This window comes from Onychostruthus taczanowskii, unplaced genomic scaffold, assembly GCF_017590055.1.
Source record: "Onychostruthus taczanowskii isolate IOZ18803 unplaced genomic scaffold, ASM1759005v1 scaffold173, whole genome shotgun sequence".
NCBI classification, from domain to species: domain Eukaryota; kingdom Metazoa; phylum Chordata; class Aves; order Passeriformes; family Passeridae; genus Onychostruthus; species Onychostruthus taczanowskii.
This window is the reverse complement of record NW_024498940.1, coordinates 455,782-482,005: the sequence shown is the minus strand read 5'-3', so window position 1 is coordinate 482,005 and position 26,224 is coordinate 455,782. Positions and strand designations below refer to the sequence as shown.

Sequence of the window (26,224 nt, the reverse complement as noted above, 5' to 3'; positions counted from 1 at the left end):
TGCTCCTCCCGGGAAAAGGAGCCGCTGCGTCCGGGGGCCGGCGGGCTGAGCCGGGAGAGCCCCGGGGCCGCGCTGTGGGACTGCCCGTCACCCTGGAGAGGAGAGAGACCCGGGCTGAAGGTGCAGCCCGAACTGCCCCTGCAGCGTTCCGTCGGCTTCGGGCGGGTGGTGGGGTCCGCTCCGGAGAGGGGAGATAGGGGCCGGGGCACAGCCCCTTGCTGTGTACTAGCTGTGTACTTGAAAAACCCGGGCCGAAGCTGTTGAGAGCCGCCGCGGCGGCCTGCGAGCCCCGGCACCCTCCGGGGCCGTGCTTCGGCCCCGCACCGAACCGGGCCCCGCGTGCTTCCGCGGCCGCCAAAGCGCTCCCTCCGCCCGAGCCTCCACCTTGCCCCCCTCGGCACACGCGACTTCGGGTGGGTGTGAGCCGCCCGCGTTGTTAAGATGCTGCTCTTTTTTTGCTTTTTTTTTTTTTTTTTTTTTTTTTTAAGGAACGAGAGCGTCGCTTTTCCCCGTGTCTCAGCCATGGCTTCGCAGCCCGAGCAAACGCAGGGAGCGGCTGCACCGCAGCCTAGCAGCCAGCGTCCGGTGCGGGCCCCAGCGCCGCAGGCCCCGGTTCCACAGCGCCTTCCGCAGCGCGGGGCCCAGCGGGCGCTCCTGGCCCCGCACCGCGGCCGGCCCCGCCCGGGCCTCCCCTGCTCGCCCCGCTCCCGGTGCCGAGGCCCGCACGGCGCCGTCACCCGCCGCCGCTCCACACGGGCCCGCGTCGGCGCGGTTCTGCTGCGGAACGGGCCCGGACCTCTCCCCCTGGAGCCCCCCTCGGTCCCGGTGTCCCCGCTCACTGTGACGGATTCCCCTTCGCTCCTGCCGGGGCAGCTCCGCGTCCCGGGGAGGGCGGGGAGCCCCGCAGGTCGCTGCTCACCGAACGGGGCCGCGCCCAGTTATGCCGCGCTGACAGAGGGGATAAATCGAGTTTAGGGTCTGGACTGCGCCGGGCTGCGAGCACGCTGAGACCGGCCGGTGCTGGGGCTCCTGAGGGGAAGTGGCTGGATAAAAGCACCTGCGCTCGAGGCTAGTCATTCCCACCTGCCTCTTCCCAAAGCTCTTAAACGAAATGAGCTCCGAGGGGGCTTCTCCGTTCCGGGAGAAGGGGGCTCCGAGGCACCGCAGCACTGACAGCCCGGGCAGAGGGCGAGCTGACAGGAGCCGGCCCCAGGCCGGGCCAGCCCGTCGCTCCTCGGCTGTCCGCTGGCATCGGCCCGCGTCACCCGCGCCTCCGCGGCTGTTAAAATGCGAAAGCTGCGTTTCATCAGTTTCTGAGGGCTCAGTTGGGGACATTCTCAGTAGCTCACCCCGGCAGGTAACCGGTGCACCCCCAGGAGGTTCGGGCCCCGCACGGCCCGCGGCTGGAGGCTACCGCGAGTTCATCCGCACTCGGGACCCCGGTCCCTGCTGGAAAAGGCCGGCGAGGTTCCTTCTGAAACTCGGGATAATCACGAAGGAGTTTATGGTGGCACATTTACTGACCTGCTGAGGACTAGTATCCTGTGACAGCTCGTAAAGCTGCATCACCTTCCTCTCATGAGGGCTCCCTTTGACTCGGTTTGTATTGTATTTTGATTAACACCAGAACTGCATCCTATCGGAGAAGTTTTCATGTGAAAAATACCCTTGTTAGCTGGCAATTCAAAGATTCAAAAGGTATCTCGATAAGAAATGTGACAATTTAGCAATTTCCCTGTAATCACCAAATCAAAGGGGCAGACACAGCCATGTTCACCATGATTAGTTTTATTGCTTGAGAACCAGAGTACTCATTTCTAAAGGCCTTCAGTTATCATGAGTTGAGTTCGCTTAAATAGAATTACTGTGTGGTTATAATGCAACATGGCACAGTAACAATACAGAGCTGCAGACACCCTTTGGGCAACAATACTTGCTATAAACTGGGCTGTACTGTTGAGAAAACTCTGCAAGCGGACATCAAATCATTTCCAATGGTAGTGATTTATACCAAAATCAAGCATCAATCTAATGCCATCGCGCAGTCCATGAACTCTGTAGTGTTCTAAATTAAATCAATAAAACATACATTTGTGTTTCATCAACAGACTCCCTAATCACCTTTTAATGTTGTATTTAGTGGTGGGAGGAAGATGTCTGTAACAAGACTATATTGTAGGCTGCACTGAGCTACTAACCAGGAAAATTTACAGTTGGGTTGATGGTTGGTTTTTTGTTGTTGGTTTGTTTTTTTTTTTCTTTAATACTGTATAAATACAGTCTGTGTCCAATACAGTTGCTACTTGAAGCAGACTATTATTTTCTTCTCCCATGTTGTTATTGTTTCAATATAGAATATGGCACCATAAAACAGTAACAAAAGACGGACAAAAACAGTTTACAAAATTCTGGAAAGTTACACCCAAACCTAGCTAAGAACTTCACATTCAATCCTTAATATTACATAGAAAGAAGAGATTATAGGAATAACAAAGTGAAACTGCTAATATATGTGCTATATAGTATGCTATATATCTGTATCCAGGATGGCACTGCTATATATTATTTATTATATAAATGTTGGTTGTTGATGTACACTTAACTAAACCTGCTAAGACTCCAATACTTACTGCTGATATGGCACTCTCAAGCATTCAGATTGGAAAGTATATTTAGCATAAGTTTTGGTCAGGTTTATAAATTATTTATATATCTGTGTATATATACACATACATACATATATATACACACACATATATATGTATGTATAGAAAGCAGCTGCTGTGTGATTCAAAACCATGTAACATGGCAGTATAGTAAATAAAATGAGAAAAAAAATTAAAAAATGAAAACCAAAATACTAAAACTAAAACACAAACCATAAGCCTTGGTCAAAAAGAAAATACCATTTAAAACCATCAATATCTCTATCTATACAATCCAATGTACAAAATCCCAAAGTGGTAAAGATATATAATGGGTATGATACCTTTAAAACTTTGTAATATGCTGAAATAGCTTTTCCACATTGACAAACACTTATTAAAAGTTGAAAGTTGTGAAATCTAGAATACAGAACATCTCTGCTGTCTATTTAGAGTTTTGGCAACAGAACTGTGACATATATATAAAAAATAATTCCACATTTCTACTTGATGTCACATGAACATACAAGACAGTGAGGTATGTGAGGCGTCTCTTGAACAGAGTCCAGATGCTGAAGCATAGTGTACGATCAGCAGTCTAAAAATGTGGCACTCAGGACTGGATTTATCAATACAGCTGTTAGGATTACAGATTTCAGTGTGCTGCCTTCCCTCCTGGCTACAGTGTGGTTTCACGGAAAATCTTCTCACTTCGTAGGCATCTTTTTCCTGTTGCAGAATTGGCATTTTTTTAAAAAGAAAGATAAACACAGGGGAAATGATGTAGAAAATGTAATAGAAACGTAAAGAAAAAAGATGATATTTACCACCACATCACTGCACGACACAACACTTGTGCACATTTGCAATAGGTTTACCTGCCCCAGCAGCTATTCGAAAGGACAGGAACACAGGCTGCAGCAAGTTAGGGAAAAATAGAAGTTACATGTTTGAAACATACGTGTTTTGTTTTTTTGTTTTTGTTTTTTTTTTTTCTTTTCTTTACAGTCAGTAGTAAATACAACAAAAAATTCTCTATGATTGGAAACAAAATGTTGCAACAAGTTTTTGAATCACTCTAGTTACAAAATGGATTAGGGAACAACATCATCTCCTCACAGATTTCTGCTCCCACTGAAACCTAAAGGAAAATTTTCCACAGATTTCTGTGGGAAGAGGTTGAGGTCCCATACACATCTCCCTTTTGTAACAGTGCTGCACCACTTTGGTGATGCAGGAAACAAAAACTGCTATTTCTGAACTGGCTGACCCAGAGCTTTTTGTTTACTGGATAAGTTAGTAAGTTGCTCTATTTTAAAACCTTGGATGATTCTGGACCAAATGCCCTAAGAGCATTTTTCCTTAGAAAACAATTCTCTGTCTCACAAGAACTCTGACCATGGAATTAAATAGGGGTATGCATTTGTGAGTTCAGATTTGCATGTACACATGTATCCACACATACAATCACCTACTATCCCTCTCTGAATTATCATTCAAGAGTCTCAGTGCTGTTTTTAGATAGGCTTTCAGAGGTTACCTCCTGCTCCTCAATTGGCTTTTTTCAAAGAAAGCAAACACTCTGTTTTATTGTATTTCTAACTTAGGCTTTCATCTGGTATCTTCAGCAAAGAAGACCATAGAATTCAAGTATTTTATTAATTTAAACAACTGGTATTTATTTATTTATAATTCTTTATCTTTTTTCTATATAATTTTTATCACTTGTTGTTTGAACATAGAACTGCCAATACATTCATTTACTAATAAGCACCTATGCATCAACCTAGCTGAAGCTATGCCCTGAAAGCATAGTTGATAACCCAATGAAATCACTTGTGTTCTGCTAGAAGAGTTTTAAGTGTACAGATGGCTGCTCCTCCTCACTTGGATGGTATTCTGCTTTCATTCTAGCACCTGTCCTGCTCTTTGATTTCATACAAGCAGCCATTCTGATAGACAGACTGCAGCTGAATTTGACTTAGAAGCATTTTCAAGGTATTACTTAAAAATAGGGCAGAGATATAGCTGACTTACAATTAGTAGAACCTAGTGCATACATTCTCCTTCCTAATAAAAATATAGAAGATAAAAGACTAAAATGTTTAATTCAATTACCTTGTGATCCCCCATGCAGACATTTGGCCCAATGTGGTCATATATTACTATCTTCTCATCATTTTCTGACTAGTTAAAAAAAAAAACAGAAAAAACAAAACACTAGTCAGTCCAAGAATTCTCCAGATTACACACACAGAAAGGAACATTGGAAATACTGTGCAAATAGGTGAAACCAGTTTCTGAATGAATATGAACACATCATTGTTTGGCTTCTCCAGAGAAAAAATGTGTAAAATGAACTTTTATGTCCAGTACTGCTTGCAGTAATTTGTGCAGTTTGCCTGCATAAAAAACCCCCTGACATCTCTATGCCTCCTCCTGCAGATGGGACCCTGGGAAATACTGGTGGCTAACGCTGCACTAAGTGAAATGAGTGACCTGGGGAAGCTGCATTCCAGGCTTCTGCTGCAAAGTGCAGCGAGCACATTTGACCAGTCCTTTTTTAAGAACAACACAATTTTTATTGAATTAGGTGAGATAAATGTTCTTTGAATTAAATGCAATCCATGTTGCCTTATAACAGCATTTGATTTCATCGTGTAGGGGATTTTAAATGTTCAGAGAGATGAATGATTATTTTCAGGTTATGAGTATAATCTTTAACCATTTCTCTGAGATAAATTTCTTCATCTGAAAAAAAGCATTCAGTGATTTTAAGAAAAGCAGTAAATGACGGATGACATTCCTCTGGTCTCCGTTATGAATTGCTTTCATTTTGTTCCATGTTGAACTTTACCCTTATACACTGACTTCTTTAGCATTTTTATCTTAATGAATAATAAAATGTGCTCATCTTTCCGCCGTTTGTAATAAACGTGATCTGGAGAAGCTCTTCTGATTCTTTAGCACAGTACTTCAGGAATAAATACAAATACATTGCCATAGAAAATGATTCCTTATTGTGCTAAACAATTTCTATAAGCTAATTAAATCTGTAATCTGCACACTCTCCAGTCTCTAATGCAACCGTAGATGTGCTTTAAACTAGTTGGTGATACTAATTTATGTTGTAGGAAACAGCCAAGACTTTCTCATCTGTAATCAGTCAAGTTTGACTGGGCAATAACTTTATATAAACAGTAGCATTTAGGACTATAAAGTTAAAACTGAATTATCCTTAATGCAGTAAGGAAGCTTAAGGTCAGATTTACTTTACAGCATGGTTGTCTGCCAAAAATATAAAAACATAACCTTCTGCATTGTATGCATGAGCACTTTCCAATATTTCAAGATCATAATGCCACCAGCATCGGAAGTGGGGATACATTCATCAAAAGCGACTTGATAATTTACAAAGGCAGCATAAAATTGTGGATTTTCAACTGCATAATCTTTAGACAGATAAACAAATTACAGCAGTGCACAAGCAGAAACAATATACACTTGGCTGAGCATTCATTACTTCATGCGATCAGGCATCAGCACAGCTCCCGAGCAGTGGGCAACCTTTGGTGGTTTAGGGCTCAGGAAGCATAAAATAACATGATGGTGAGGTAACCGACCATGGCATGATAGATGATGTTGCAGGAAAGCTGTTTACAGCCCCATGTCAGTACAATCTGTAATGCCTACTGTGTAGCTGAGCACGCTGTACAGTGGCAATTTGTGCACTCTATCCTTTCTCTACCTAGGATTTAAATGCAGATTTACTACATTTTTTGTTTGAAATAAATTACAGAATTGCCGAGGCAGAAAAATACACACTTTAATTGCCTATTAAAAAAATTAATACAGCAAAATAATGACCTGAATAAGAATATTCAATAGGTAGTTACGACTGAAAATATTCTTTAACAGTTCATATACATTTTTATTTTAAGGATTTGTTACAGTGTAATCAGTTAATTAAAATTTTCTTTTAGAGTTCCTTTTAAAGCTTTAAAGTATAGGTCTCTGCAGTGGAGTAAATTCTCAGTCAAGGCCAACACTGCTTCTTGCATAGAACCACAGAAACCTGGGTGGTCATTATGCCCTTTCCTCTATCAGTTTGGCATTATTTTCTAATGACTGTTTTAAATAGGTTTTATGGGCCAGAATGCTGGTTTGGCTTTGGGCTGGATAAACAGCTCCTGTGTTGGTTACAGACTCACTGAGCCAAAGCCCAGCTGGCCTCAGCAGCACCTTCACTTTGCATAGGAAATTCTGGAGATGTCCCAGACTGCCTGACCACAATTTGCAAGTGCAAAGCTCCAAAGACAGAGTTATGAGCACTTTTAAAGGTGAGCTTTGAAGGATCCAGCTGATCTCCGTGTAACTCTTCTGTTACACGGAGACTGGAAATTATAACTGACCTCACAGCTCCAAACTTCTTCAGTGCTGTAACTTTGTTTTCCCTTGTTTAATTTTCTCCCATTATATCCAAGTTATAGCCCTCTAGATAATCAGAAAGAATTCCTTTCCCTCTGTACTGTTTACACTCTTCAAGCTTTTGTGTACACATCTATCTCCTTATTCATAGCTTTAAAAAAAAAAATCCTCCCTCATTGGCCACTCTTTTCATGGTTTTAATCCTTTGTTCTTTAGGAATTTCATGGTCGCCAAGCACTATCAGTAACATTTTGGGTAAAGACTCACTTTTTCACAGGATATTTTTGTGTAACAAAAACAAGTAACACTGATTTTGACATTACTATTTGACTGTAAAGCCTGTATTGCCCTTAGGCTTCACTTTTTTTTTTTTTTTTTTTTTTTTTTTTTTTTTTTTTTTTTTTTTTTTTTTTTTTACTGACTACTGCAGTACATGCATTGTCTAGAATTTTGGGTGAAATTTCATGAGGTCATGCAGATACTTTTTACACATTAAAACGTGTGAGGAAGTGCATTGACTTGAAATTTGAGTAGCTGTGGAAAACACGTTCCCAGCCTTTCAGTGAGTTATATACTGCAAAGCAAACAGTCTAATCACGAGATAAATAACCCCAATGAGAGAGAAAAAGAAGGTTATAAACTTCAGGAGAGCAAGTTTCAAGGGTGTAATTAATTTAAACTGGAAAAAAAAAAGCCAAGAAGCTATAGAACATTGATTTACTTAGAAGATTATTTTCTGTAATTCACTCCCACTAAACTGCATTAATTATACAGGAGCACACAGACAGACACGTGACTTTTGGCAATTTTGGGTTCAGTCAGTCTGTTAGAGTCTTACAGTCTGGTCAGCCAAGACAACCTCACTTGCAGCACACCCATTTATGCAGCCGCCCATGGCCACTGCCAGCTGGCCAGCTGAGAACAGAGAGACGTGGGAGAGATCTCCATCACATCCCCATTTCCTGATCTGGTCCTGGCCCCCTAGAGCAGCTGGCAACCAGCAGCAGCAGGACAGGGGTCTGGGTGCCAGGAGCACGCACACAGGGACAGTGGCAGCTGGCACAGGTAACCAGCTGACCCAGTCCAGCGCTCCCAAGGAAAGAAGGAGGGCACAGTCCAACAAGAAGGAGAGAGCAAATGACAGAAAAGAAAACTGAAAGGCTCCTCAACCATATTTAGATCATTTAACCTTGGACAGAACATGACCAACTAACCCTAACCCTATCTATAAACACTAAATCCCAAGAGGAATTGTATGTTCTAAAAACGTTGCACAAGTTTATCTCTGAAGCTCTAACGGAATGTCTAAATTTAACACCTAGTTGGTATACCTAAGTTAGAAGCCTACCTGCTGGATACTATCCTCATTCAGGGCATAGCAATAGATTTGGCCTACGCAGGATTTGACATATTCTTGGGAGTACCTCAGGAAATCTGCCACTCTGGTAACTCAGGTGCCTGCAGCTGTTGCTGTTACAGGCTTTTCTCTCAATTGTGGGACTCCTCAGCCAGCAGCCCTTGTACCTGCTCCTGTCTGCATCCCTGCTGAACCCTTGGTAGGGGCAGTGCTGCTGCTTATGTCACTGTAGGGTGGACTGGGCTGGGGGACTAATGGAGACTTTTTACAGCATTTTTATGGGGCTTTTTTATTTTCTGTTACTCTCTTTAAAGCAAGCAGTCAGTTTCCCAGTGCTGTGCATCCCTGCACAGAAGAGGCACAGGACAGAAGACAGTCAGTCATCACTGGCAGCTCAGGTACCAAAATAAGTGCTTGTAGAAGCTCATCTTTTGGTCAGTGTCAGCAGGTTTATGGGGACAAATCCCCCTTCTTGTGTCAAAGCACGGGAGGCAGACCCCTCCATTTACTACCATGGTGTGCTGTCTCCAACTTGGCAAACTCAGGGGCAGAGTCTTCCAGCCATACCTGCCTTTGATGCAGATAATGCAGCGCGGAGGCACCGGGGGCTGCAGGTTTGTACTTACTTTCAGAATGAGCTCCTTGGCTGAGTGGGACATCAGGATTCTGTCGCACCAGGCTGGACATCTCGTGTTCATGTACTGCCTTCCCTGGCTAGAGTCCTCGCTGTAGGGATAACTGCAAACAAATCCCATCCACAACCATCAATGACTCTTGGCAAAGCAGTCTGAAACCTCTGGCTCAAAGGGCCATAGTACTTACAAAATGTCCCTGTTAAAAAGCAGCTCTTCCAGACGCTTTTTATTTTTCTCCTCCCTCTCCCTCCTCCCTTTTCATGTGCTTTTTTTCTACGTCTCTTCTCAGATCTACAACTCTACTGTACAGTTAAGAAGTTAAGACACACAGTTTCAAAACTCTCACCTTCCACCTTGTGCTTTTGTGAGAGCATTTAAAGATAGCAAAATGTTTATCTGTGTGGAAGTACAAAAATCAGTTCAACAACAACTTGAAATTAGACAAGAGACTACAGAAAATGTACATGCAGAAGTTGCAAAATGAAACCTAGGGGGAAAAAAGTTCATCTTATGTGATTTCTTCACAGGATTCTCTCAAGGGAAGTTATCCATGAATAATTTAACAGAAAACAGAGTTCAGAGTGCTGGGACCACTGCAGCTAAACACAAACCTCTCCTGTATGGATTCTTTAAGGGTGACAGAAAGGAAGACAGGACAAGACAACAGGCTTCACAGGAGATTTCTTCAGAACCAAGGAATCAGGAATGTGGTTCAAAGAAAGTGATGCTGACAACATATAAGATCCCATACCTATGAAACCGTGTTAAGGAAAAGTGTATTATTTTGTAAAGACACCTTGAATAGAAGCAGATTAAATGGTAGTCACACTCTGGAGCCATCATAAACATGCTATGACATCTCCAGTGCATTCTAACTTAGCTTTAAAGGGCAACAGAAAGTGTTTATTTTAATCTACAGAATATAGCTAGAGGTAACACACCTGTATGAGCCCATGGGCTGAGATCATCTGAAGCACCTGAAGGGCAACCTCTAGCTCAACCTCAATAAGCTGAGGCTTCAGAATTTTTCATGTCTCATCCAAATCTTCTCATCAGTTTATTAAAACAGAACTTTGAATTTGGTGATGGCTTACCACACTGTAAGGCCCACTGTTTTCTTAGACCATTTCTGAAATGGCATGTGGGAGTAGCTAAGAGGGGGTTTTGGAGAAATCCAGAGGGTTTGTGACAGGCTCAACTTCTTGAATACTGGGCCTAAATTAACTGAAGTCTGCCCTTGATAAAACTCTTAAAACCCCCAAACATCTACATATGTATGTGTGAGCGTATTTGAAAAGACATTTGCATTTTATTCTGCTCCTCACTGAATTAATAAAGGAAAATAAATACAGAGGTTTTTCTGATATGTATCTTAAAATAAAATTTCTAGTATTGTAAAAAAAAAGGTTTTGCATGCTTGAAGAGAAACTTATTTACCATCCTGCTTGGTGTGATACTCTGAAACAGAGACATACAGCTTTCTACCAAATGGGTTTACAAGCTACACTGCCATTAAAAAGATTAGCCGTGGCAAACATCCAAGAAAAGCATACTGAATGTATTGGAACAAACCAGTGATCTCAGTACGTTTTCCACCTCATCAAACCTAACAAGACTCGTTTTCAAAACATATTATGAGAATTCAATTTGCTGCTTCACTGACATACAGAAGTACAGCTTATTTCTGAGTGTCTGTGAAATATTTTGATGATGTAATACTATATTGGTAGTAGAAGCTCTTTGTCTGCAACTTAAGGGTTGACTTTTTCTCATAACCTCTTACTTTACTTATTCCAGAACCCCACATAACTGAAGTTACTTTTTATGACATAAAGGTATAAGAATCAATCACATTTCATATAATCCTTCCTTTTACAGCACTAACTGTATGGCTTTTGAAATATGATGTTCCATACCTGGAATGATCTGTTACTGCTATGTGTTAGAGCATTAAATCCTAGAGCCTATATTCTATTAAATGGTATTTATCAATTTGCTTTATTTATCTTAATGTTTTCACAGGGTGAAAACTTCTGCCAATTTTTCAAGGTCCTTAGCACTGATCATCCAGTCAAAAAGTTACTATAGTTTACAAGTATCTTTGACAAATCAGATTTCTAATGGCTGGGACAGAGATGAAAATAAATGCTGCAAAATTGTCCAGACAAAATGGCCTGTAGGCAATAATTTAATATAATAAAGCGAGGCAAACTCTTCTTTTTGTAAGAAAGAATCCTTCGAAGGAAGCAAGAAGCATGGAGTGTTCTGTCTCACTGCACTCCAATGAATAATGCTCCCTCCCTCCATCCACTCTGCCGTGTGGAAATCCTAATCTCAGTGAAACGCTGACACTAACATAATAAAAAATCCTAACAAGATACATGCCCCAAAATCAGGAGAACTATTAGCTCTCCTTCATGCTCTAGAGGGGTCACAAACACTTTACAATATGCAAAATTATTTTATAGATGGGCTCAGATAGTGGCCATAGCTAAATATGAGTCAAAACTCCCTTGAGGGATTCTTTCTTTCTTTGTGACTTTTTGGGTTGTAGGGCTATTTTAGTTTATTATTGATCTAAAATAGATTTTAGCAAATAAAAGTTCTATTAGAGGTTTCTGGAATATAACTGTCACTGAAGAAGATTTCGTGAAACATGCTGCTGAATGTGTACTATTCCAGAACAAAACTTTTCAAACACCATGTGCCTCAGAAGTTGTTTCCATCATCCTGTTCCACAGCTAAGTGAGCAGTGGCATGAACATAGCGTGACTGCTTCCAGAACCAGCTGCATGTGAGCTCTGAAGCTTCTGCTTGTTTGGTGTGTTTTTGAGGGTCCTGCCCCCAAGGACACGCTGGTGTCTTACATAATGTCACTTCCTTTGGATGTCTTCACCCCAGCTGATCAGATTTAACCCAGTCAAGAGCAGCAATCGAAGGAGCCTACAGAGCGCAGGCGTTTTGGGAAGGATGACGGCTCTGATGCAGCCAAACCAGAAAGATGTTGCAGAGCTGAAGACTTAGGGAAAACGCCCAAAGCCTCAGAAGCGGCTGCCGAGGCAGCTCTCGTTTCAGAGAGAAACGAGAGGAGGCAGCGCCGGCTGCGGGAACCGCGCGGGAGGCAGCGCTGTCCTGCCTGCTGCCGCGCACACCGCGCCCCAGAGCACCAGCCCACGCCAGGGGGGACTCAGGAACCTGGAAAATACCGTCCATGGTGGGACTCAGGAAACTGGAAAATACCGTCCATGGTGGGACCCAGGAAACTGGAAAACACCATCCATGGTGGGACTCAGAAAACTGGAAAATACCGTCCATGGTGGGACTCAGGAAACTGGAAAACACCGTCCATGGTGGGACTCAGGAAACTGGAAAATACTTCCACTTGCTGCAGCGGGGAACCAAGACAAGAGCGTGCTGATACACGCTTCCACTTGACCGTTCACTTTTTGTTCTTTCTAAGCTGGATTCATGATTTCCCTTCTCTTTTCCTTCCTCTCAACCCCATTTCTTGACTGCTTCTTTGCCTTTAGGCATAAATAGTCTCTTAAAAATTACTGTAAATTTAAGCTTGTGTACATGCAAAATGCAGAACTATTCTTGCAACACCCATCTTCCAAAAGACATTAGGAATAAGACTGTCTATGATCAAGGACAGTAAGTTCGATTTGTTTTGCTGACATCTCCAGCCTCTTTTAACACATTCACTCCAGACAAGGAACTCACAGTTCTTAATTCAAAACCTACTTAGTAATTCTAGTCAACAAATTTTCTGTTTTGTGAATTGCAGAAATGACTACAGATTTGATAAAAACAACTGCAGGTCTGATAAAAAGAAAGTCAAGGACTCTATACCAAATAGTCAAAAGTTTGAAATTCCAATATCAGTCTCCTGGTGGGGAAGTATTGTGCCATCCTTCTGTGCTTCCATCATTAGCACCAGGACATACCAGGACAATGACTGTGGCAGAGAAAAAGGGAAAACCAGCTCTCCCTATGCCAATAATTAGACATGAAAGCATGTATTATTTTTTCCTTTCATTAACATTCTGCCTCAATCACAATCTACCTTGTGTAATACACAGAAAGTAGTGGTCTTGAGACTGAATAGGGAGTGCTCATGTAAAAATGATGACATAACAGATAAAGGCCTCTAGGTACCACAGAAGCATAAATGATAAATAGATATAATGCTAACACACAGAGGTGCTAGAGGTAAGGATGTACAAACTTCCATGGTATTCTGTACAGTTACACATTTTTTTACACACAGTATATTACATCTATTTAAAAATACAAGGGGAAAATGGGGAATTCCCTGTGGAACAAATTTTAAACAGTGTTTTAAAATTTTATGTTTAAAACACTATTTAAAACATCAGCAAAGTTTTATGAATTTAGGACCTTAGCTACTCATGTTAGCAGGGTAATAAATAGTAAAAAGGAGACTTATTTCTGTGTATTCCAGCCAGCAGAATTATACAAAATACACTTTGTGCACGCCCCTGGATGACACACAGACAGGCAGTTCTGGAGTATCCATGTGAAAATTGCACAATTTATTTCCACTTGTTTAGGACTTACTCTTTCTGAAGATGCAGCTTCTAGCTGCTTTTCCATCCTATTTCACGAACTTCTGTTTCAGTTGCACTTATTTAATCAGGATTACTGTCAGGTGGGTTTTCTGAATAAAACTTCCAGCAACATCATTAATATAATGTTCAATACTGTTGAAATTTAACCAAACACTTTGATGAATTGCTAACTTACTCTGTTAATAAGGAGCAGGCTGTCCAATGAACTACTGTTGTCACAGTCAATAAGGATGAGAACTACTTGGCAATTGTTTGGGGAAAATAAACCATTAAGAGGGTCAGTAATATCAGAGCGCTACTACTGTTGACAGGTATTGTCAGAGATGATTAGACACCTTTACAAAAATGCTTACTGCAGGGTGAAAAGTTGTCCGACATCATAAACCATCCTGTCAGCAGTGCCTTAACTCAAAACACAAGCCAACAACACTGTGTATATAAATGTCTCCTAATGAACTCTTGTGTGCAAGCATGGATAAAATCTGTTAGTGAGAGAGGTGAGATGTACTCTCTAACAGGAAACAGTTCATTCCCTCTGGAGGGCTGCTACAGAGGGAATGAACTGTAGCTGCCACAGGCAGTGTCCTCCGGCTCGCACCGCACCCAGCGTGGGACGTGCTGGGACACCCCGCGCTGGGGACACCCCGTGCTGGGGACATTCTGTACTGGGGACACCCCGTGCTGGGGACACCCCATGCTGGGGACACCCTGTGCTGGGACACACCGTGCTGGGACACCCCATACTGGGGACACACCATGCTGGGGACACCCCGCGCTGGGGACACCCCGTGCTGGGACACCCCATACTGGGGACACACCATGCTGGGGACACCCCGCGCTGGGGACACACCGTGCTGGGACACCCCGCTCTGGGGACACCCCGTGCTGGGACACCTGTACTGGGGACACACCGTGCTGGGGACACCCCGTGCTGGGACACCCCGTGCTGGGGACACCCCGTGCTGGGGACACCCTGTGCTGGGACACCCTGGACTGGGGACACCCAGTGCTGGGGACACCCCGTGCTGGGACACCCCGTGATGGGGACATCCCGTGCTGGGAACGCCCGGTGCTGCTCTGGGGCCCTGCCTTCTACAGACCACGCTGCCAGTGCTGCTCTGGGAAGTGTGGCAGCACTCACTAGGCTACAGTGGGGAAAATTCAGCTATTTGATCTTTTTAGTCCAGTAAAGGTCATTCTGAACAACTGTGCAGCCTACATCTAGGTTCAAATGCAGATCATTTAGCAAACTTTATCACGTTTCAGGGAGTGGAAATGCCTCCTGTTCAAAAACTCCTTGTGCTCACTCATCTGTCAATTGTCCCCACATTTTATATCACAGACTTTTTTATAATACAAAGTATTTGAGATGGGATGGAACTATAAAGCATCAACGAAAACTGACCTCTTTATGGGAAGAGCTGAGACAATTTTGATTTGGTTCACTTTATTTTTGAACTTAGGTATGAGTCCTCACATTTACTAAACCTTTTGTCACTTTTAGATATTTCTATTTACATATGACATTGACAGAGAACTTTAAGAAAAACCCCAATCACTCTTCATCAGAAAATTATTTACTATTTTCATATTTTCTGAGAAAATGTTGGATCAATTTACCTTCAGATTGTCTAAGATACTTTTACCTCAAGAAAAGGTGGTGAATGTGGACTGCCAATACAACCTTTGGCTGCTGTGGAAGTTTTAGGGCCAAATATACAAATAAAAATATTTTGATATTTTTAATTTACAGTCAGCACTAGTGTGAGCTGGTATGTAAGTGTGATTTCAACAAAATGCCATTCAACCAATCAAAAGGTGACATCTAATTTTTATCAGCTACCAGTGTTAGTTTCTTCCTCAAAATTGAATTAACATTTTATATTTCCCTGACCTGAAAGGGAGAATTGGAGTTGGATTCCCTAGATCTCTTCCTAACAAATGACCCCATGTAATTTATCTTCATATGCACATCCTAGGCAGCAGATCTAAGCTAAGCAGTAAGACACACTGGTGTTTGAACTAGATTATCTGCTTCATAGGTACCAAAACACTAATAAGCCTTGGTGATGCTCTGCGAGCCAACTGGCCAGGATACGTGTCTCACTTCAGCCAAATCAGGAGGGCAAACAGAGCCCTGCAAACACAGTAGTTATAGAGCAATGTGTTAAACAGCTGCTACTTGCACAGGCTACGCTAACACCATGGTGATAGTACCAACAATTGGAGTCAAAGGTGACAATGGGACAGGGGGTCACCCGGGCAAACCAGCAGCAAAGGGCAGGATGGGTAAACAGGACTTGAGCCCTAAGTCTGGGCACAACACAAAACAGGAGGGTTAATGACATGGTATTTTTATCAGAACCTTTTAAATAGATTTATGCTGGGCATATTGCTTTTTGGCTTAACACTCTTCTTTGGAAAATACTGATTTGTAATATGCTTCAGAGTGAGCATTCCTGTATCACCAGTGTTGCAGGACCTTTTTCAGTTTAAAAAATAAATAAGCCCAGAGCCTATTTTTTTTTTTTCCAGAAAGCATAATGCAACCCTTCACTTTCTGTGCAGAATATTCACCCACAATGGTGTCCATAGTGCTGCTGAAAACCTCCCTGTGGCCAAACCCTGGTGACAGGAGGCCACGTGCTGGCGCTGGCTCCAGCAGCAGGACCTGCCTGGCACACAGCTGATGGCAAAGGGCACGCTGTGCTCTGCTCCGACCCCCGAGCGTGGGGAGGCCCAGCTGGCAAAAATGGATTATTTGGCAATACTACAATGGGTTATTTGGCAATACCAGTGCCTCAGCAAGTGAACAGTGAGTGATGCACTCTATTGCTTTAATAACAGTAATGCTGTACTCCATGCAATGTATGCAATACTGCTACTATTACAAGTGGATAAATGAATTATGAATAATGTTGGCTTGTTGGGAAGGACCCAGTGCTGACTTGTTGCACCAGAAGAGCCTGATGTTACTACCTATGACTGTGATTGAGCTCGATGTCTTCTCTGGGAATACATCCACCTGTACTTCTCAAAAGTACCTTACTTTGGGGCTAAATTTTACAAAGTCTCATATTGGAAAAAAATAACTGGGAACCTGAGAGAAGAAATGGGTCAGGATTCAGGATCCAAACTATTGGGCTTTTCAGCAGTACATTCAGATGGGACAGCCTGGCTGGCAGCAAGGACCATAAGTTCTTTAGAATATGCTTTATTTTCTGCTTGCTGCATGGCCTGTAGTCCTTACCTTACACATGTAGAATAATTCTTTGAAACTTTTTTACTTTCTGTTGGTCCTTTCTTTTCCCCTTTGCCAAAACTCCTTAAACCAGACCTCGGGTAATGCTGTCTGGTTCCTCACAAAATAAAGAAACACCTTATTTCAACTTGAAAATTGAGAATTGGTGAGAGTGGCACTGGTTTAATGTGAGTGGAAATATGAAGGCAAGATCTCTCTGAAAAATCATTGTAATAATTAAATTCAAATTATTTTGGAGGAAATGCCAGCTGTCTCTCTGTTTCCAGCTGGGAAAATGCTTCTGTGCTTCAGCCTTAGATGCTGGAAGCACCCAGACAAGTGCATCATGTCAGGTGGGAATTTGTTCCTTGGGGGCTGAGAGATCCATGGATGATTTCAGATACCTCATTAATACCTGGAAGGAGTTTTACAATGCACAAGTAAGTCTGAAGTATTTCTGTTCAGTAGAAAATACTTCTTAGTTGGAAAAAAAAAATAGTGTTATAAAAGTAACTAATAATGCAAGCATAAAAATAACCTACGGCTTTTTCATCTGAGAGCCTAACTCCTCTTTTGTGAGACAACAGGACCCAGCAGCATTACTGAGGAGATGAAGTTCTAGGAAATGAGAACCCTGTTTGCTTCAGGAGTGCTGCCTGCCCTGTCAGCAGGCAGTCTGTATGATCTGAGAACGTGCAGAGAGACACTGAGAACACTGGAAAGGAAGAGCAGCCTGCTGAAACCTAAACCATCATCTTGTCCTTCCATTTCACACCCAAGGGTGACATTGGGGCTCTGTGCAGTGGCACCCAGAGGTTCTGCTCTGAACAGTCTCTGCAGAGAGAAGGAACAAGGGAAGGAACAAGGGAGCACTCTGGGCATTGCTTCATGCAGAGCAGGCTGGCTCAGGGTAAATCAGACCACAAAAATACATGTGTCCTTGTGCAACCTCCTAGAACAGAGAAGGGTCATGGGACAAAATACAAGGTGGACAAAAAATATTTTATGGAGTAAATAAGATTTTTTCAGAACAATGAGCCAGTGTTAGAGAGAATTCCAAAGGAGGAACGCTCTGCTGAGAGTAAATGAGATTCAACCCATCTCCTGCTCAGAGGCATCAAAAGCCAAGACACTGCCAGTGCAGAGGGTCTGCTTGAGACAAATATCACACTGAGGGTATCTAAGACACAAACATATGTCCAACCAGTAAATTACATGACAGCCTAATTCAACAACAAACAAGAATAGGTCACTTTAAGAGAATGATTAATACATGAGATTGCTGTGCATGCAGCCTTATCTGAGAGCAAACCTTGTATGTGGGTGTGAACTCTTGCTAGAGTCAGCTCCTATCTTTGTTATACAACAGCTACAAGAATAATTATAATAATTAATGGAGAGCAGTGATAAAGGTAACAATTGCCCACCTGTATATTGACACACCACAATGTTTTTACTTCTTTTTTTCCACACCTCCTGCCTTTTGCAGTGATTGCTGACTACCACGAAGCCCTTTGCAGCCTCACACTGGGCTGTTTGCTTCAGCCTGTGAGTGACAGAGCTTACAGAGTTTAAAATTCTAACTTTTATTTAGTCTCCAGTGGCTTGGGTTGCTATAGGCTACACTAGATCACAGAGGGTAACAAGATGAAAACATGAATATTCACAATATAAAATAAAAGACCGCAAAATATAGGAATGGGTGAATAATGTCTGAGGAATACTCTGTTGGAATGATTTTTTACAGGTAGTCTAACATAGCAGACCTGCCACAAAGCCCATGGTCTCTTGTTAAAGTGTGGCTGCCCTCCCAGGCTGCCTTCACCTTTGGCACATCCCAGCAGGACAGAGGAGGGCTTTGCAAGGGAAGGGTGGGCTCTGGACAGGGCCAGAGGAATGCCACTGCCCTGCAGGCTCCAAGGAGCCTGGACAGAACGTGCTGGGGGGCCCTGTGGACACAGCACGGCAGATCTGCGCCCAGAACAGGTGGGATGAGCCTCTTTCCCCCGAATTCATTCACTGCATCCCTGGCATGCTCCTCTGGGCACAGGCACACAGGGTGGTGAGCTGGTGTGGCTCAGGAACAAACATTAAAGAACCGACAGGAACTCAGAATTGAAGATGATTTTGGAAAATGCCTTAGGGCTGCCGAACAGAGAGGAGATAACTGACAGGCCTGCAGATGCTGTCAGTGCTATAAAATCACAGAATGAAGGAATAGTGTGGGTTGGAGGAGCTCAGTCAAGGCTTTGTTCTAGGTGGTTCTAAGGGATGACTACCTGAGAACCCTTCCCTCTGCACTGCATCACGATGGTCACCCATGGCAGGAAGAAGAATTCACAGATCAAACAGGCATTTGATGTCAAATTACAGTACAGCACTGTGGAAGAACAATGCATTAGTTTTGAGCTCCCTAAGTATGCCTGCAAAAATGCCAGGTTTAGATGTGTTTGTAGGAGAGCTCAAAGTGGCTCTCCAAGCCTTCCCACAATCAAAGTTAACTAAAAAGTCCTGAAGCTAATGTGCAGTAACACAGAGTCTGTCAAGACCCAGAGGAAACTCCTTTGTATGTGCAGAAACATTAATTTGCTGTGCTGCCTTAACACCATTCCATTTACAGATACAAATTCAATTTGTAACTACAAATCTCATAGAAGTATTTTATAAGCAATTATTTATACATACCAAAAATTATGTATGACTAAAAATAGTAATATATTTCTGTTAAAAATACATTACTGAGCCTGTGACCATGCAAGGACCACAGGATGGGCAATAGGATGTCCTTGCCTTATGACAGAGAAAACAAGAAGGGATGGATGAAAAAAGCATCCTAATATAAAGCCAGTTTGCTCTTTATACACACATGCCATCTCTCAGTATATATATATATATGTATATATATATGTTTTTTTTTTTTTTTTTTACCATTTATTACTATTACTATTACCTAGTTTTTGAGAAGGAAACAGAGTGAGTAGAACTAAAACACACAGAGACTACTCACACCTAATTTCTGATCTCTGCTTGAGGGGAGCATGACACTGAAAAGCTCTTACAGAGTCTGAAGAAGCTGAAAACTATTCATGGAACAATGTATTTTTGGTAGGCCTTGCTCTGGCTGAAAGCACTAATGCTGGAGACATGAAGTAGAAGAGTATGCATAGTATAAAAATGGTATCACTTCCCCTCACCTTCATCCACCCTGACCAGATACATGAGGAGTGAGACACACTTAGGGATGTACACACCCTGCTGGTCTACTGTTATCATACTCAATCAGTAAGGACAGTTTAGAGTGGTGGTAACTCCGTGCATACTTCAGTGTCCCAGGGGATCAACACAAATCAGTATCGCAGCTGGCTGCTAAGAAGTAATGAGATTATGATCACAAAAGGCAAGCTTCCCAAATTTTTTCTTAGTGTATGCCAAAACATCGTACTTTTCTATCTGTCCATGAGGCATAAAATAGTAGTATTTAAACATATTACATCTATTAACAAAAAAGTATATGAAAAGCATAGTTTTATCTGCCTTTTTTCTACTATTTTTTAAACTTTTTCTTTGTGAATGCAGTATTTCTTTCCTTTGAAATCAACTGTGAGATTTGACTTACTCACTCCTGGAAAGGGACCATGCATGTATAAAAGGCACCAAATCTTCCACAGATTCCTCCTGAACAGAACTGCCATTTGCAAAATGCTTGGTTTTGTATGATAGCAACAGCTGTCCATTCATGGCTAAAACACCTCAGGAATCTGCTGACTGAAATCATGCATGTGTATTAAGCCAGCCAATTTATTCTAACAGTCTGAAGTAGTTATATGATGTTTAGTGAAACTGAAAAGCAGAACCTAAGTTCCTGCCCTCCTTCCTGATACTGCTCCTGGATTTCCCTGAGCGAGGGCAGCAGGCTCTACACCCGCAGCTGAGCGCACCACTGCTGGCAGACACCAAACAGCCTGTGGCAGAGACTGTCTTTATGGCTGCAATAAGGTGATTTAACAGGTGGTCTGGGCCCAGTGCTTAGAAGTCGTTCCACATCTCTGAGCACACATTCCTGCCAGGTCTGTTTTAAGAGCAGCTATAAAAGACAGGATCAGCGGAACCCAAATGATGAGCTACGGAGCACTACTGGCATGTGGTTTATTAGTGATGAGGGGATGTGGGGAGAATAAACAATCATGAAAGGAACAGAGATCATTATAATTTCTGCAATAAATATGGGAACATTCACATTTTACCAACAGTGCAAGTAATAACTATGTTGTAGCTAGTTAAATAAATGGATTATATATGAATCTTACCTGGGAGGAAATGAGATGTCCAGTTCATACAATCTGTCTTTAAAGACTGACAGCTCTCTGTCAAATTCTAAAAGCTATAAAAGATAGAAATAAATGCTTTCACTCTTTAATGTTGAACTGCAGCAATTTAAAAATACTACATTATATAAAAGGAAATAAAAGAAAACTATCATCACACACAGCTTGAGGTATAGCCTTCATAGAACAGTTTTTGTAACACAGTGCAAAACTGTCGGGACTATTTTGATACATAAACAGTGCCTTGAGAGAAGTGTTGAAAACATTCGTTTTCCTTGGTGAAAGTTGTAACACTGGCTCTTCATAGCACTGCCCTGTAAGTGCACTTACACCACAAGAAGGCCACATTTCTTGAAATTTCGTTAGCAGTCTCTTCAGAGATAAACTAGACTAGCATTAAAAAAGAGCAGCAAACTGATATGCTAACCAGCCCATGAGAATGTCAGTGGAATGCACCATATTACTCTGTATTATCTTTAGTGCAGATAAGCAGGTACAACAATCACAACGTGCACATCACTCTTCCCAAGCAAAGCGAGTTCCTGTGTGCCTGCTCTGGATGGGACATGGCAGACAGCAGACAGAGGGATATGTGACAGTAGGTAAAGGGTGCTCCCAGGCAGCAGCCAAGACAGAGCACCACAATCAGGTGTTTAACAGATTTAATGTCCTGTATAAATATTAGTTCCGGCCACGTTTGTTTTCCCCATGACCTCTGCAGAGAGAATACATATCCACAGTCTTTGTTGATAAACACAAACCCACTCACAACTCAGTGACAACTGTCCCCACTAAACCCGTAACTGTTCTGATGGACACAAAGGATCTCGCTCCAGAGCCCAGCCGGGGTGCAGCCCGATGTCCCAGGGAGCTGGAAGCCAAAGGCAGAAGCTCGTCGTGCCCACGGTGCCGGCCCTGGCTCTGAGGCCACTTGCTGTTCTGTCCCGCGCCACGGCGGTGTTTGCCCACCGTTCATTAATCATGTCCCATCTCACAGCTGTGCTGATACCATTGCATGAATGGCAGAGGTTCCCAAAGAAATTAGATCGTGTCCCCCTTTCCCCTCTGTCACCTCATAAATCATTCCTGAAATGTGCAATTAGCAGCTACTTGTACACATTAATTATCTGTGTGAAAAGCAGCTACCTGAACCACCTGCACTGCTGATTAGCTCCCTCTCCACGGCTCACCCAGCTCTCTCCAGGCTCTCCTGCCATATGTAGGTATCTTTACATAAAGATGCCAGGTGATGGGCAGCTTTCCCTGCTGTAGTTCATTTGACACCAAACTCTGTGACAGTATGCTGGAAAGATTCTGCAATACCAATAACTGTGACAATTTGTGCTTGTTTTAACATCTCACTGAAAGCCTGAGAATTCATTATGTTCAGATAAATATTTCTAAATATCTGTGTGGAAACTTACTGCATGTATAATAATGTCTAATAATATACTCAATACTAAAAGTGTTGGGCTGGTCCAGCACTCACTGGTCTAACTGAAGCAATCTCCACGCACTTGAAGAATAAATGGATGTTTCCAGGCTCTGATTCTGTATTTCAGTAAGCAGAACAGATTGGTAGCCACAATACATACACACTGGCTATGAAAACAAATATTACCATCCCCTTTCTGCTCCATGTGTCTCCACTTTAGAGGTATCAGCCACCCTATCTGAATCTGGGATAGAAAAACAAGTTGCCATTGCCAGTTAAAGCTATTAAATGAAATGTATGTCTATACATGTTTCCTACTGTTCCAAGTAAACAGCTCAGAGTAGGGAAGGGAAGGTGTCAGGAGAAAGGCTGTTTCTGAAGTGTTAAACTGTGAGGACTGAATGAAAGAACAATGCTCCACAGAACACAATGGTATAAATTACTCATGGGCATCCCAAGGGCTGGTGAAGTTCAATAGATGCATTGTCCTCTCACACCAATTCACATTTTCAAAATTTTATACATTCGCATTGTTCTAGCTATGATGATATTTGCAAACTCAATGAGGCCTGGGGTTTAGAGGGCTAAGCATTTGGATGTGCACTATCATCCACAGAAGTTTTTGCTGTGTTTGTTTGCTGCAGTTGTGTATGCAGTGTCTGTGCTATGCAGATGAGCTGCTGTCACTGGTGGCAGATAACAGGAACAAGACAGCATTGTGTACTGTGCTGCCAGTTTCCCGATTTTCCCCAGGTAAAGGGACAGCTTCAACCTGAAGCCAAAGCCCAGCTAGGTGCCTAGAAGGATTTAGGGAATGCTCATGGTGAAGAATTCATCCTGCCACGTAAAACAGCCAAATATTTTTACTGGATTATTTGCAAAAGCTTTTACTTCCTGCTATATATTAAATAATAATGCACTTTTACAAATTATTTTTTCCTAGTTACCGCCTGTGTTACAGTACCTGTAACCTCCTGTCCAAACATGCCCACTGAGCTGCAGACAGACACCTGCTCACTCCTGCATGGGCAAGGACAGGTTAGCTGTGTGCTCAGGGCTGAGCAGGGGGAACCCCCTTCAGCCCCTCTGTGTTTACCTGGCAGCACTGCAGGCGGGCAGGACAGCAATGGAAGAGATGATAAAAACCTGAACTGTGCATTTTGAGAAAACTGCAGTTATTCTTTTCAGTAGAAGACCATGTTTTAACTATTATTTTTTGGTGTGAAAAGCGCTTGTATTCTCATTTAAGCCTGTAATCTCAAAATGCAAGATTTCTGATGCAAATGCAAGGGGTTCACTATGCCTTGCCACAATGAATTACAAATGCCATTTGCCCTAAAAGCAACTTTAGTTAGACAAGGCACAGGGCCTGACATGGGCATCAGTCAATTCCATCTGCTTTACAGGTACACAGCTGCCTGGAGCAACCTGGCATGACAGAAAATGAATGAAAATTAACATGGGCAAGACGATACTGAGCAGTCAGAATTTCAGAGGGTAATGACTTTACTTTCAAAGCACCTAACATTGTCTTTAAAAAGCCCCACCTGGAATGTACTCCTTTCATGGCAATTTCACCACAAGCTGCTCACTCATTTCCATACTGTACACCAATCAGCACTGTGAATAATGTCATTGTTGGAACAGGAAACATGAGTAAGAATGTCACTCTAAATGCCTTAAAAATAATAAAAAAATTAAGTTCAAACTCCAGAAATCAATATAATGTCCTATTTAATTACTCACAATAAGATCATCTTTAAGAACCAAATCTTTAAGGTGTTACATGACATGCTGTGGTAATTTGAGCAATTACACAGAGATTTTAAAATGCTGTGACTGGCAGATCATTCCAGAATTATATATCATAGGCAGTTTTCAGAAGACTGTTTTTTTTTTCTCCAAACTCAGTTTCACCAATGTATTTATACCTAAATAAGAGTGAAGATGATGCAGGGTCTATGTTTTATCTACTCCAACACCAAGTTGATGATGTTACATCAAGATGTTTGCTCTACAGTGTCCAGTGACCAGCCCAACAGGAATGTTTGATGAGTACCTGAATGAAAATACCATCCATCCATCCATCCATCCATCCATCCATCCATCCATCCATCCATCCATCCATCCATCCAGTGTATCAGTAGTTAGCTACTACCTGTGAGCCACTGTGACCCCACAATTCTGGGAATGCAGCCATGCAGTATGTGTAGGAATGACTGCATTTGCAGTAAAGGATATTTCCTATTCATTTTGAGGAGAATTAAAAGCTTTCAGGACTGATGGCTGTGTCAGCTGCAGTGCCCATCACCTCCCAAGGGAATTATCAGAACTGCTGGTTTTCCTGTGTGCTGTGTATTCTGTAAAACCTGCTGAAGGGAGCCTCAGGTTTTGCTCCTTTTTTCTTGGCAGCGCTGTAACATGCATTTATTGCCCGGATGGAGGAGAAAGCAATGCACAAAATTCTAAATTCCTACATTTTGCAGCTTCATAGTAATCAAAGGGTTATAAGAGAGTCTAGGCAGTTGCAGAAACCAAGGTGCTGCTTGCTTCAATTTAAAGCACTGGTAAAAGGTCAGCATCTATTGGGTACACTGCAATGGGCCACCTTGGCTAAAATCATACACGTATGAACCCCTTCAAACAGGGCAACTTAATTCAGTCATTGGAGTAGAACAACGGCAATTACTCATCAAGACCTACAGACCAAAGTCAGAGCACTGGTAGATCAGGAGGTGATATTAGCAGCATTTATCAAATCCATCTGCAGGGCCCACAAGAGAATTCACAGCTGTGAAAGGGAAATGAAGTTTCAGACCAAAAAGAGGAGATGAGCATACAGAAGTGACCTCAGAGAATTAAAACATGTGGACCCTGGTCACTGTAACCTCCTTTGCCAGTCTTGTGGAGCACACGTTTTTTTCCAAGAGACTTTAGAAATACAGTAATTTTATCCATCTTTGCAGTCCAAGCAAATTATTTAGAAACTGATTCAGCAGTCTAATGACTTCAGGTAAAAGTCTGTGTAAATGCTGATCCTTCCCACTTATCCATGAAAACACTGTACGTAACTCTGCCTGATTTAAAGCTACTTCTTTCTCTAACAAAGACTGTGTAAAATGTAAAATGATCTATATTACTGCATATTCTGAATCTTAATCTTCTTTCTCTCATTGCCAGTCTTTAAAATCATGTTTCACAGAAAAAAAACCCGAATCACTGAATATAAATTTACCACTTATGCTGGTTTTGTACAATATTATATTTCTGCACATATGTATATATCCTGAATGGCAGTGTTGTCAAATCACAAACACCCACATAAATGTGGATCTATGGCACACAGAGAAATGGCACCAAAGAGATTGTTCTCTGCATTGGGGGGTGAGGCACAGCAATGCATGCACTGAGGGCACAGCAATGCATGCACTGAGGGCTGACATGACTGCTATGGACAAGCTGCCAGTCAAACACTCTGCTAACAGTTCCAAGGGCTCAGCCACCCCTCTGCTCTGCAACATGCAGCAGAAAATCCAGGTCTTATGCTGTCAGACTTTTGTTACTTG

The 26,224-nt window shown here is 42.4% G+C and overlaps 1 protein-coding gene across 3 annotated transcripts in view; it reads right to left on the bottom strand.

Moving 5' to 3' along the window:
• Positions 1-1,772: 1,772 nt before the first annotated feature.
• The window catches only part of INPP5A (inositol polyphosphate-5-phosphatase A), a 193,211-nt gene continuing 168,759 nt past the window's right edge, over positions 1,773-26,224 (bottom strand). The window contains exons 12-16 of one of the 3 annotated variants that reach the window (XM_041400151.1): positions 21,206-21,279; positions 9,057-9,168; positions 4,764-4,832; positions 3,473-3,560; positions 3,233-3,374 (exon numbers count right to left, since the gene is read on the bottom strand). In XM_041400151.1, the coding sequence (XP_041256085.1) occupies positions 3,480-3,560; positions 4,764-4,832; positions 9,057-9,168; positions 21,206-21,279 (336 nt within the window). In that variant the 3' untranslated portion in view covers positions 3,233-3,374; positions 3,473-3,479. Of the gene's footprint in view, positions 3,375-3,471; positions 3,561-4,763; positions 4,833-9,056; positions 9,169-21,205; positions 21,280-26,224 lie in introns of those variants that run through there. The other 2 variants (XM_041400150.1, XM_041400152.1) reach the window with 2 other exon arrangements.